We start from the raw sequence: 14,353 nt of genomic DNA, 5'->3' as shown, positions 1-14,353 counted from the left end.
TGATGCACAGGCAAAGTAGGGTTGAAAATCCAAGCAGGAGTGTCCAGTCTTCTGGTGTCTTGAGGCGACACTGGAAGAAGAGTTGTCTTGGCCCACACATTAAAATACATTGCAACACATAATCACAAAAGAAATCTTTGTGTTTTAAGTAAATTAATGATTTTGTGTTGGATACCTCTGTGCCTATTGCACCATTGACCGAGAATGCAAGATTTGAGGTGGAGGGCCATCTCCAGCTTATCTGTTCACTGGCACAACCCAGACCTTAGACACTCAGATAAGTACAAGGACCAAAGTCAGTACAAAAATTTATTTAAAAATCTGGAGGCCAACATTGAAAGAAAGTATACATTTTTGCAAGGACAAGTGAATACAACCAAATATATTAAAATGGTTTCAATTACCAGCATTGAAACAAAATTTGTGCAAAAAAAAAAAAATGCAATTGCACAGATAGTGGCTCTTAGATTTGGAAGTGAACTTGATTCTAGACTTCCCATTATCTAAGTGAAAAATAGAAGCTTGGGCATTTGTCTCTGGGTTAGCATGATACATTGGACTTTTTTGCTCTGAGAACAAAATCACAGCACAAATGCCCATTTCAGCAAATCTCATAAGACTGGTAATTCTTTTAAGAATAAATAGAAATAAATGTTTGAGGGTTACATAAATTACCCTGGCCACAGCTGGGGCTGTCAGGTTGATTACCTGGGTATACCCAGCTTGTGGGATATACTCTGAGCCTGAAACCTGGATTTATGGGCTGACAACCCATGAAACTTGCTTTGTGGTCCTTGCTTTGTTATGGCAGACTCGTCTCGGCAAACTGCTGTCTTGCTTGATTTCAGGATGTGATTGGCTGCTCATTTGAAAAGTTTTGAGACTGTACTGATTGATCTTGGCATTTCCAAGTTTGGATTTAATGTCCAGTGGCTTTTCAAAAAAGTTTACTAATGATTGTTCAGTCAAAAGTGAAGCTAAGATATGCTCAAGGGAGACTGTCCAGTTCCCTTCTACCTCTTCCGGAAATGTCTGGGCATCCTGGGAAGCTGTCCCAGGGTCAGTGTCTGCAAATACAGAGTCCTGCTCCAGAGAAGGAACTGAAGCCTGTGGCTTCTCCCCACTGTCCTGAGAGCAGCTTCCAGAGCTGCTACCTCCGTGCCCCACTTCCCCGATCTGCAGCAGCAGAGTGGTTACTGTGGCGATGGCTTGGTACAAATTGTTTTCTTCTGGGTCTTCCCGGAACATATTGTACAAAGTTTTACAGAACTGGATAAATTCTCTCTGGGAAAAAAAATATATGGTATATAGCAGCATAACCAGGATAGAAGTATGCTTTCAAAAAAAAAAACAACTTTAGTCCTTAGAGAAAACTACACGGTACTTTTGAAAGCAGAATATGAGAAAGGTAGTATCTGCCCTTTAACTCCAGAGAATTTCAGCACACTTAGAAGTATGCTATACTTCTAAGGAGTACAGATGCTTTGTATAGTATTTGTCTATACAAATAGTATACTTCTAAATGTGCTATTGTATTGAGTTGCCCAAAAAGTCCACTTAGTTTTTTCTGTAAACACACATTTTTCATTTTCATCAATAACTACTGATTTGGATATTTCAAGTATCTCAGCAATTTCCCACATGGTATAATGCTGATTCTCAATTTTATCACTGTCCACTTCAACTGCTTTACCCAGCTGTGGAGTATTGTCCAGCAAGAAATCTCCAGCACTAAACAAACCACTTGACAAGTTCGATCAGTCATAGCACCTCCATGCACTGAACGAATCTTTTATTGCATTTCAGTTGTATTTTTACCTTTCTTGAAATAATAAAGCATAATATCTGGAAATGTGCATTTTCTTCCATCTGTAACATTAAAGTGGCTATATAAGAATTCACCAATTTTGATGTTTCTTTTTCTAATGTATGCTGATATGACAGCTGTCACAATGCAATCTAACAAAATTGTTTCAAATGAAGTTAAAGGCAACTAAGTTCTACTAGAGCCATCTTACAGAAAAAAACAAACTTAACCCATCCCAATGTAAAGATGTGTATACATCCTTTAACCCAGCAAGTCAACTTCAAGCAAGCAGTGCACCCAAAAGCTATGCAGAACTTTGTTTACAGGGATGTTTAAGGGTTATTACAGGAAAAAGTTGGAAGCAACTTAAATATGACTAAAATAATGGCTTGTTCCTCTGGTGGAACTACCATGCAGCAACTAAAGGTGGTAAAAATGAAGGACAGTGATGACTGATGCTTCTGAAATTATACACTCCTGCCCAAGTTGAGACTATGTAATGTGATAAGAGATGCTTCATGTGAGATTTAGCTACACAATTCTAGGAATAAAAAAATGGCTGAGAACTGCTAATTTAATAGATATTTAATGATCTGAGAGAAATATCCATGATTGTTTTGAAATGACTTCAAATATTGATGGAGCCATTTTTGTTTGTAGTAAAAAGTTGATATACATCAGAATGGTAATGCTTACGGCTCTGGGTGATGAGATTTAACTAGTTTTTTTTAAAATCGTATGACTGACATGCAGTATTGACATGTAACTAACTATGGAGTAAAAGGAAAATGTGAAAGGAACTCCCCAGAGTACAGCAACACTCGTCAAATATGTCAGGACACCGGAATCCCAAAATATACTTGAGGTCAAAACAAGACTTGAGAAACTGCATGCTAAATGTCCCCTCTTGAAGGCTCAGCACACATTAGCACCAAAAAGACTTAGGTCCTGTAATAAAGGACTGAATAACCTACCACCATCATATGGTGCTTAAATGTGGCACAGAAACCTGTTCTGGAGATTACAGAAAGGCTTTAGGAGACAAGTACTGTCATGTAATCAATGCTTTTAAGCATTGACCAATTTTAAGGGGAGAAAACTATGGTATATCCACAGTGCCACCAAATGCTATCACTCTGTGGAATAAATCTTCATCACACTCTGGGTAATGAATTTGATAGAAAAATTCTTCAAAGCCTGTTTTGAAGAGCTCTGAATATCTGAATGGGTCACATTTTTAAAGATTTGCCTCCCAAAGTTACAAGATCCTTTAATAATGGCTTTGGAGGTAAAAGAGCCCCAACTGAATTACCAAACTTATTTCTAAACAAATCATTTGGCAAGATAGTTAATTCTTTACACAGAATAAAGTCCATACCTGGCTCATTTGGGGCAATTCAGTCTCAGTTTCATCTTTTTCTTTGGCTAAATCCTTAATCATCTGTTTTAGCTGTTTCTGATAATCAGCTGCATCACCTGAGACACAGGAAACTATGTGTTAGTCTAAATATAATAAAAGCAAAAAAACATAAAAGGGGGTAGTACAAGGTGGAGGGATTCCAAACTGAGGAACATAGATGACATAGGAGGAACAGTGTTTTACAACTGATCACAAATGGAGAATGGCAGCTAGGTCACATCTCTTGCTTGCTACAAGAGGAATAAACATGGTAGGGTTGAGGGACAGTCAGCAGTACACTACAACTCAAGGTTTCTGGCCTTTGAAAGCAGCAGGCTCAGTGTTTCTTCTCTGGAGGAAGGGCATAGGTGAGTCTAAGAAGAGCCGCAAAGTCTTGCTCCTGAAAACAGCAGTGGTATGCCATATTGAAGGTATCAATGAAGAGAGGTACGTGCCATTTGATTTCCCAAAAATCAGGGGTCTTGACGTTGACAACAGAGGATTCTTTAATGGTGACTGGCTGTCTCGATCATTTTCAGTGAGTGCTTAAAAAAAGATTAAGTTGAACAAATTATGTTATCTTGACTAAAACCAAAACTTTTTAGGTAAGAAAACTAAAGGTTAAGTAAGTTAGCAGCCCCCAACCTGTGGGAAACAGCCTTTGCAGGGTCTGTGAACCCAAGTATACAGAAAGCACTGTCTGGATACTAGGGTAAAGAAAATATCTTACATACCAGAGTAGTACTCTTTTCTGGATGTATGTATACATACCGTTGTAACTAATGATACACCAATTCACAAGACCTGGCCTAGAAAAATGTGTAAAGTAAAATCCATTTTGTTTAAATATATGTATGTGTATACTATACTCATAAGTTTTACAAATAAACACCATATCTTTGGGTGGGATAATACGTAATTTGTTCTAAACTTTTCATGTTATTTTTCTATAGTAGGCACATTGTGCTATATTACATACTTTCTAACAAAAATTGGTAAGCGCTTTCCTGTATTCAAAGCACTTTATTACACGTTTTGAAATGCACAAAAATACAATTATATCAGAACCCTAATACACTGCTGGTGGAAATATAAAATGTTACAGCCATTTTGGAAAATAGCCTGGAAGTTCCTCAAAAAAGTTAAATTACTATTCAACCCAGAAACTCCACTAGGTATACAAAAAGAAAATGAGAACATGTCAACTCAAAAAACTTGTACACAAATGCATGTAGCAGCATTGTTCCTAAGAGCTAAGAAGTTGGAAACAAATCCAACTGTTCATCAGTTGGTGAGCAGATAAATTATGGCACAACCGCCAATAATTAGTGTATCAGATTCAGCCATAAATAGGAATGCAACACTGATACATGCTACAGCATGGATGAACTGTGAAGGCAGCCAAAAAACAGCACATATATTGCATGATTCCCTTTATACAAAGTATTCAGACAAGGCAAATCTATGGAACAGAAAGCAGGGAGAAATGGGTAGAGGGGGAGGGGGGCAATGCTAAAAGGTTTGTGCTTTTTTAAGGGGGTAATGAAAAGATTCTAACATCATCATGATGGTTGCTTAGCTGAATATACTAGAAGCTTTGGATTGTATACTTGAAGTGAATTATGTAGTATGTGAATTGTAGATCAATAACACTTACAAATATAGCCCTGATCAGTGGGTTGGGCATCATCAGAAAGTCACTGGTTTGATTCCAGGTCAGGGCACATACCTGAGTTGCAGGCCAGATCCCCGGTTGGGGACATGCAAGAGGCAACTGATCAATGTTTCTCTCCCACATCGATGTTTCCCTCTCTTTCTCCTTCCCTTCCCCCTTTCTAAAAATAAATAAAAGCTCACAAAAATAATTATAAAGGGGATTACAGACAACGGATCCTCATTTTAAAAAGGTCGAAGCCATTCAACTGAGAATAAATCAAAGGCAAAATTCAGCTGTGACTGAACAAATACCCACAAGATGGCACCAAAGCCTTGGTAAGCTACTCTCTTTTCTTGGAAGGTAGGTTTCAGTTATTTTCCGGATCTTTTTTTTTTTCCTACAATAAAGATATTCAGTCATTCTTTTCCCCAACTTGCTGAAAACACATTCTACAAAGTGGCAAGTGTGAAAAGCCACTCAGAAACTGAGTAAGTGGAAAATTACAAACACTGGATGGTACTTGGGGCAGCCATGATGGAAGTGGATTTCCTAGATAAGCGCCACTGAGATGTCAATAGGGCACTGGACCCCTGTCCTCAAAAAGCTTGGTGTATCAAACAGAAGAAACATGCCCACAAGTCACTCTAATAGAAGAACCAACATGTACACGTCATAGAAGCGTAGAGCAGAACAATTAATTCAAGCAGTGGGTGAGTGTCCAGAAAGGAGGCACATAAAGTATCAACAGTGACAAGGAACTGGAAATGCCAACCGACCACAAAGCAATGCTTTCCAGCCTCTTTCCAGTCCTGGCACACAGAAAACACCATGACTGGGGCTGGACATCAGGGAATACGAGGAGCCTCAGAGTTCACTGAAGAAAACTCATCTATCTATGATCAGAAACAGGATACAATGCATTCAGGAAAATAGTAAAGACTGAGTTTACATATAGTCTTCAAATATACTTTTAGCCTTTCAAAATGGGCTATTTGAACTAAATGTAATCTTAGTTTTAATGTTCTTATATATATAATATCATAATTCAAGACTATAAATGAATTAAGAAACTATTAAAGTTTTCATTGTGTCTCATTTCAAGGACTGCACAAGTTAAAATCTGATGAATAATTTACATTTGGTTATCTGAAATTCCCTTATCTCTTAAACATACTGTTTTCAGCAGAATTTAGCCTTCCAATTCAATTAAGATACTATAATCATCAAAATAATACCATCCTCCATCATATTTTCTTCTTTCAAAAGCAATACAGTGTCCTCCTCCTACCCCTCAACAGTGGTTGGAAAAACCAATCAAATTATAGGACTTGCTTTTGGATTAGGAATTACAATATAACTCAATCACTGATATGAAAATCAACTAAAGTATCCAACTTATGTGTTAGATATCTACTGTAAAAAAAAGCCCTTCAGATATAGTGAGTACTGCATGCTGAGATCATAAATCCAATTTCTTAGTGGCTTCCTGACAACTTGGATAATACCAGGGATCTTCAGCACCTCACTTTTCTTTTAAAAAGTTCAATGCAATGTTTAATTTCACAAAAGGTTTTTAAGGAGGTTTGTATTATGCAGTTTTCACTTCAAGTGGCATTTTCAAGTCTTGATCCCAATCTGAAAAACAACTCTCTTATCTAGCCTAAGCTGCCCATCACCAAATCAGTGTACTTGGTATCATTTCTGACCTGGCTGGTATCAGTACAGCCTAAATTATTAGACCAGAATGGGAACTGTCATTTTTATATCCTGTGATGTGACCTTGGCAAGTTTCCTCAGTAGGTCATCTGTTTTCAAAATCGTTATTTCCTTCAATGAATTTTCACACAGTTTATATTTCTCTGAAGGAAGTTCTTATGGATAGAGTCATCATTTAGCTCACCTGTTTCCACCTCATTGGGTGAGTTTTCTTCATGTAATGTCTCTTGGGTCATTCCCAACAACTTGGTCCTTAGAGCAGTGTAGTGATTTTTTAGTTTTATTGGTTGCCAGTGGACATTTTGACATATTGGCACATTCTTAAAAGCAGAAGATTATAGTTTATCTCCAGTATTGTTTCTCAGTATAAACATAAAAGGTCGACCAAAGAGAACCAATATGGTGGGTATAACCTGAGTGCCAAACTACTCTTAGGCAAACATTAGTCATCACATGCTCCATATCTTTGGTCCTGTTGATGTTAATTTCAAACACATAATATCCCATTCTGCAATACTGCTAAGGTTTTCATCCACAGTGAACATTCCATGAAATCTATGATTGTGTGTGTGTGTGTGTGTGTGTGTATTAGTACCTACCATCCTATCTGTTGGTACTCTTGACAAAGCAACGTCAAGCAAAGATCTTGTGTATTTCTAATTGTACTGCATGGGTTTAGAAAGTGGATCCATTCTAAGTAAATGAACTTAAATTTCCAAAGTACATTCTTTTATCGTGGGCAATGGAACAAAATAGATTTTGTCAAGTAACAAAATGGAATAAATGGTACTGAAATCTTAGCATGCTCAGGACTTTTTAATATTAGTTTTCATACTAATAATATTGAAATGGCTACATACAATTCCTGACTAGGACTTTGAAATAATGATCTCTTCAAAACAGACTGTCACTATCACAAGAAGGTGGAGGCAAATGGCTTTTTTCTCTACTTGATGGAAACTCCTTTCTTGTCATTACTGAGAATTTGAATGGTTTAAATAATTTTTACTTCAAATATGTGGTCAGTCATTCTGCACATCAATCAGCTTCTCTCTTCCTGACAAATGTAATGTTGAAAAATTTTTGGCCACTGTAACTATATTTTTAATCCAATCAATATTTTTTCCATATCAAGTATTTCAAAATAAAGCTTTTCTTCACTAAAATACAGATATTGCAGTATTAGCCTATAATTATGTTTCAGGAGGATCCAAATAATAACACTGACCATCATTAATAAAGTATAATCTTATTCTTTTCTAAGTTGACTTTTTGCTTTGAATCCATGCTGTATCAGTACATGTTAATATATTTTCATGCATTCTTTTAGTTTTCAATTAAGTTCATTCAGGTTTTCAACATTTTAAGTCTTTTTAAAATAACTATCTTCAACCAAATTACAAGTTGGAATCACTCATAAGATTTTTCCTTTTAACTGAACTTCTTGACTAAACCCTTCCTCAGCAAATGGACAGCAAATGGACTTTGGTACTCAAGAAGAAATTTCTACTTCTTCACATAAAGCTGAACATGAAGATGAGCCGCTCAAATTTTATAGATTCAACATTTGCAGGTTCATTTGATGTAGATCCAGACAAGCAGGGAAATATTTTGGAAAGCTAATCTGCCAGGAGGAACTTGTGATATGAGCTCTGATCTTAGCATACCATCTTACGGAAAGCCTCCAACACCTCACTACTTTGTGTTTGTTTACCATTGCCAACATATCATTCTCAGTAGCTTGTATTGATGCTTCTTGATGATGAAGCTAATGTTCTTCCAGGAAACTGTCTTCTGGAAGTCCAATTAGTGTAATTATGCAAAATGATCAATACCTGTACATTTATCAATCTGCTATGAAAACTCATGATTTAATAATCTTCAGGAATACTGTTCATCCCTATGTCACCTGATATGGTATCAAATCACCCGGAGTATTTCTTTTCTATTTCCTGTGCTAAATAGTGTTGCAGTCACCACGGAGCCAACAAAGTGAGCACTTCCAGAACTGTGAGGCCCAGCCCTAGGCCTAGCACTTCCTTGCTCCCTGTGTTGCATCAGATAACTTAAGCAAGCTCACAAAAGTCCTCTGTGTCCTCTAGGGCCCTCTCCAAATTTCAACCAGTCTGCAGAGAGGCCAGGTGCTCATGTGCCCTGTCTGGTACCCTGCCTCCCATCAGGCAAATAAAGCATTCCTCTTTGGGCACACAAGTTCAAACTTGTAATCCTCAACATATTTCCTAATTAATGCGTTAAAACTTTTTTTCCAACTAGCATGTTTATCCCACCTTTAATCAAAAAGTTGTTCATTATTGGTAGAAAGTACATATTTGTTAAAATTAAATCTATTTAAATGAAAATACCTAAATGCATTGTGGATCTTCACAGCCTTGGTAAATTGATGTGCTTAAATATAGATTTTAGGGTCTACATTAAGACTTTTTAAAAAAATTGCATAAAACTTCAAATGTTAAATATAGGCAAACAAAATAACATATCAAGTCTTAACTTCCATTTAACAACTTAAATTCCATCATACACTATAAATATTACAATCATATATGTTCAGAAAGTTTTTGAAAAAATGATTTCTGAATCCATAAAGGTCTACAAATGCCTTTAATGAATATAATTAAAATATTTTTTAGAAATAAACTTGTAATTTGGAACCAAATAATTCAATATGAAGTTATATTAATCAAACACCAATTTCAAATGATAATATCAAAAACCAATAACAAATTTAAAGATATATCAAGAATGACAACTATCTATACAATCTTTGTAGCTTTACTATAAATCTAAAATTATTCCAAAATAAAGTTATTTAAAACTCAAGATAAAATAATTGAAAAAAATAAAATCAACCATGTTCTATTTAGCCATATACTAGATATAATAGGTAATGATTATGAAAAGGTGATAATGACAATAAAGGAATAATTATGCATGTCTTCTATGTTAGTAGGAAAACATTTGTGGAAAAATAAGGGCAAGTTACAATATATTGGCATAAAAGGCAAAGAACTTCACTGATGCTAAACAATTTACACTAGAGTAATAATGAGTGATTGGAACAGTGGAGGAGCAGCTGTGTGTGGCTGCTATAGACTGCTCCCTGGAGATAACGTGCATAATGTATTATACACCAACTCAGTAATGGCTGATTCAGAAACTGTACCCAGGAAGCCCACTAATGATAGTCACTTTCATTTTAAACTTTTGTACAGGTGTTCATTGTAAAAGCCACTAGGTTCTGATGGCCCTAGAAACCTAAAGCCTGACAGCTTCCCCAGGCACCCTCAAGGGGAACTTCTATCAGAAGCTGCCCCATCCAGCACCGGAACCATGGCACTGAGGTCCAGAGACCCTCTGGATTCCTAATCCACCTCTCTCAATTTCAAAGGTCCACTGAATAACTTAAGGTATATCCATAGGTTTCAAAACTGTTTCCTATGTTCTCAGTTACCACTGATTCAGTTTGAAGGAGCAAGGTCTTACATGTTGGAAAAATGAAACGGTCCTTCAAAAATAGTAGAGTAAAACAGCCATCTGTTAAGGCCACCAGGGTCTGGTTTCCCATACATTCTACAGGCCAATGGTTCATAAAGTGTGGTCCTCAGATCTAGTGAGTTGAGAAACTAGGGTGGGCCTGGTAACCTGTGTTAACAAGTTCTCCAGATGACTATGCTATACCCTTAAGTTTGGCAACCACTGCCATAGGCCATACAATACAGTGCTTAAAATGTCATCAGGAACCCTAAACCAGAAACATCTGTGTTTCAAGTCTGAAATTTGAAAGGAACTTCAGAATTTCCGGCCAAGATGGAGACATAGGTGGATACACTGTGCCTCCTCACGCAACCAAAAGAAGGACAATGACAAATTTAAAAACAAAAAACAACCAGAACTGACAGAAAATCTAACTCTAAGGAAGTCTCACAATCAAGCAGTTAAAGAAGAAACATTATCCAGAACAATAAGAGGGGCGGAAAGCTGGCGGCAGCTGGCCAACCGTGCAAGGTGATAGCTGGCAGAATGGGTGGTCCCATATTTGCATGCAGATAAACCAGGAGGAACACCTGGGGAGCAAGACAGACCATGCTAGCCTGGGTTCCAGTGCAGGGAAATAGAGCCTCAAAGACTATTACTGAAAAAACCTATGGGGGTTGAGGAGGCAGGAGAAACACCCAGCCTCACAGGAGAGTTTATTGGGAGACATCCACAGAGTCCTAGAACATACACAAAACCACCCACCAGGGAATCAGCACCAGGAGGGCCCAATTTGATTGTGGGTAGCAGCAGAAGTGACTAAAAGCTGGCAGAGAGCTGAACAAGAGGCATTGTTCCCTCTCGGACCCCTCTCCCACATACAGCGTCACAGCACAGCACTGTGGGTTGCTCCATCCTGGTGAACACCTAAGGCTCTGCCCCTTACTACATAACAAGTGAGCTGAGACAAAAAAAAATGGCCCAAATGAAAGAACAGATCAAAGCTCTGGAAAAAATACAACTAAGCAATGAAGAGATAGCCAACCTATCAAATGAAGAGTTCAAAACACTGGTAATGAGGATGCTCACAGAACTGGTTGAGTATGGTTGCAAAATAGAGAAAAAGGTAAAGGCTGTGAAAAGTGAAATAAAGGGAACCAACAGTAAAGGGAAGGAAACCGGAACTCAAATCAACAGTTTGGAGCAGAAGGAAGAAATAAACATTCAACCAGAACAAAATGAAAAAACAAGAATTCAAAAAAATAAGGAAAGGCTCAGGAACCTCCAGTAAAACTTTAAATTTTCCAACATCCAAATCATAGGGGTGTCAGAAGGAGAAGAGGAAGAGTAAGAAATTGAAATCTTATTAGGGAAGGATAACTTTCCTAATCTGGCAAAGGAAATAGTCTTCCAAGAAGTCTAGGAAGCTCAGAGAGTCCTAAACAAGTTGGACCCAAGGAAGCACACACCAAGGCACATCATAATTACATTAGCCAAGATTAAAGATAAGGAGAGAAGTTTAACAAGAGAAAAAGAGACAGTTACCTACAAAGGCGTTCTCATAAGACTCTCAGCTGATTTCTCAAAAGAAACCTTACAGGCAAGAAGGGACTGGAAAGAAGTTTTCAAAGTCATGAAAGGCAAGGACCTACATCCAAGATGACTCTATCCAGCAAAGCTATCATTTAGAATGAGAGGGCAGATAAAGTGCTTCCCAGATTAGGTAAAGCTAAAGGAGTTCATCATCACCAAGCCCTTATTGTATAAAATGTAAAAGGGACTTATCTAAGAAAAAGAAGATCAAAAATACAAACAGTAAAATGACAACAAACTCACAACTATCAACAACTGAATCTTAAAAAACCAAAACCAAAAACCAATTAAGCAAACAACTAGAACAAGAACAGAATTACAGAAATGGAGATCACATGGAGGGTTATCAGCAGGGAAAGGGAGAGGGAATAGGGGGAAAGGTACAGGGAATAAGCAGCATAAATGGTAGGTAGAAAATAGACAGGGGGAGGTTAAGAATAGTGTAGGAAATGGAGAAGCCAAGTAATGTATATGTACAACTCATGGACATAAACTAAGGGGTGTGTGTTGGGGGATGTGGGTGGAAAGGGATGTGCAGGGCAGAGGGGAATAAAGGGGAAAATGGGACAACTGTAATAGTATAATCAATAAAATATATTTAAAAAATGTGTATGCTGTGAAGGAAAGAAAAAAAAGACAGAATTATGGATATTGAGAACATTTTCATGGTTGCCAGATGGGAGGGGTGTGTAGGGGAATGGGTGAGGTGGTTAGGGGATTAAGAAGTACAAATAGATAGTTACAGAATAGTCATGGGTATATAAGTACAGTATAGGAAATGGGGAACCCAAAGAACTTATATGCATGACCCATGGACATGAACAATGGTGTGGGGATTACCTGAGGGAGTGGGGGGTGCTGGGTGGAGGGGGGCACAGGAGGTAAAATTCAGACACTATAATTCCATAATCAATAAAATATAATAAAAAAGAGAAAAAAACAAAGTAAAAAATCAAATAAAAAGAACTTCAGTATTGTACACAAAGCAGTCAAGGCAGAATAGAGCCTAATTTTTCTACTCATTATTTCTTACCTGGAGGAATATGAAGTTTATACAATAGTTTAATTTTCTCATTCATTTCTCCATTATACATAATATCTGCAAAAAAAAAAAAACAAAGAGTGAGATTGAATAGATGCAAATAGTTAAAGTACGTGTCATGACACAAACTCACTGAGGAGAGAAAAAGGTCAACACTCGTGGGCGCAATACTTCCTCTTCCCTTACCCCAGACACACACTATGTTTGCAATGAAAATGTGAAAAAAACTGGTGATTGGTGACTGTTGAGCTACAAAGTAACCTCATGAATTTTGTCTGGCCTCACACCTTTTGACAGATTTTAATTCTATGTGTAAGCTTTAGGAATGTGGCTTCTAACAAGCTACTATCACACCCTGGGAACCAAAGAGAAAAAGGCCAATGACCTTGTATATTAAGAGCCTGAGTCCCTTTCTCCTTAAGAAATCATAAAACCAGTCATGAGAGGAACCTGCAGAATGATTTTTAAAAAAATTCTCACCATAGGATATGTTCGTTGATTTTAGAGAGAGGTAGGGGAGGGAGGAAGTGGGGGAGAGAGAAAGAGAGAGAGAGAGAGAGACATCAACATGAGAGAGAAACATCCATCAGTTGCTTCCCGTACATGTCTTGACCGGGGATGGAACCCACAACCTTTTGGTGTATGGAACAGTGCTCCACCCAACAGAGCCACCCAGCCAGGGCTACAGAGTAATTTTTAAAATCACAAACTCATTGTGAGGCTAATCACAAAAACATTTCATCATTTGTATCTGCTTGCTACACAATCCACCTTGTATTATGTTCACAGATTCATATCCCAAATCAACTCGCTGCAGTAAAGCATGGAGTCATACCAAGACAGCTCACAAATGCTCTGAATTCAATAAGATTGTCCATGTTGTCATCCAGAAGCCTGAAAGTCCTTTCAGCGAGGATTGCCGTGTGGGTCCCACAGGTCCATGGCGAGACAAGCTGAAACAGTTGTGCAAACTGCTGGGTGTCTATGCGGTACTGCTCTGCGTAGGGTCTGCTGGGGTCATGGCGAGAGGCCATGGGCCTGGACTGCTCCCAGTAACAGCTCATCATATATTCTCTCTTAAAACAAGAGGAAAAAAGGGACCTGTGAGAGATGCCAGCACACTTGACAGCCAAGGCTAACATGACCTCTCATGGCTTACTTTGCCTTCTAAAATTATCATCTATTGTATGGCATAAGCAACACTGTAACACACACAAAAATAAATTACTATTTCACCACTCTAACCAGACATGTAAGTGTTCCTTGTTACTATATGAATATGTAATTTTTGATGTTTTTATTAAAATTTTTTCATTGTAGCAAATACATATGACAAAATTTACCATTCTAACCATTTTTAAATATGCAGTTCAGCTGCCATAGTTTTAAGTATAGACAACATACAATTTTTAATCTATTTTCTTATCTGAAAATCAAAAAGTACTAGCCAAAGCTATTGGATACAAAAGAAACTAGGAATGTTGGTTACCTGTCAGGAGAAAAAATGGGGGAGAGACTCAAATGTGGAAGCAAGTCTTTTTACTGCATCCTTCTTTGTATGTTCTGAACCTTAAACCATGTGAATATATTAACAATTCAAAGAATTAAAAGTAAAAAACAAGTGCAATTTGAAAAGTCTTGGGAATA

General features: G+C 37.5%; 1 protein-coding gene across 7 annotated transcripts in view; it reads right to left on the bottom strand.

Annotated features, from left to right (window-relative positions):
* Positions 1-568: 568 nt before the first annotated feature.
* The window catches only part of TBC1D8 (TBC1 domain family member 8), a 122,443-nt gene continuing 108,658 nt past the window's right edge, over positions 569-14,353 (bottom strand). For 4 of the 7 annotated variants that reach the window (XM_036028365.1, XM_028514623.2, XM_036028367.1 and 1 more), the window contains 5 exons: positions 13,542-13,782; positions 12,698-12,763; positions 3,662-3,751; positions 3,186-3,283; positions 569-1,284 (listed from right to left, as the gene is read on the bottom strand). In XM_036028365.1, coding sequence (XP_035884258.1) covers positions 757-1,284; positions 3,186-3,283; positions 3,662-3,751; positions 12,698-12,763; positions 13,542-13,782 — 1,023 coding nt within the window. In that variant the 3' untranslated portion in view covers positions 569-756. Of the gene's footprint in view, positions 1,285-3,185; positions 3,284-3,656; positions 3,752-12,697; positions 12,764-13,541; positions 13,783-14,353 lie in introns of those variants that run through there. The other 3 variants (XM_036028366.1, XM_036028369.1, XM_036028368.1) reach the window with 3 other exon arrangements.

This window comes from Phyllostomus discolor, chromosome 6, assembly GCF_004126475.2.
Source record: "Phyllostomus discolor isolate MPI-MPIP mPhyDis1 chromosome 6, mPhyDis1.pri.v3, whole genome shotgun sequence".
Lineage (NCBI taxonomy): Eukaryota > Metazoa > Chordata > Mammalia > Chiroptera > Phyllostomidae > Phyllostomus > Phyllostomus discolor.
This window is presented reverse-complemented; position numbering and strand designations above follow the sequence as displayed.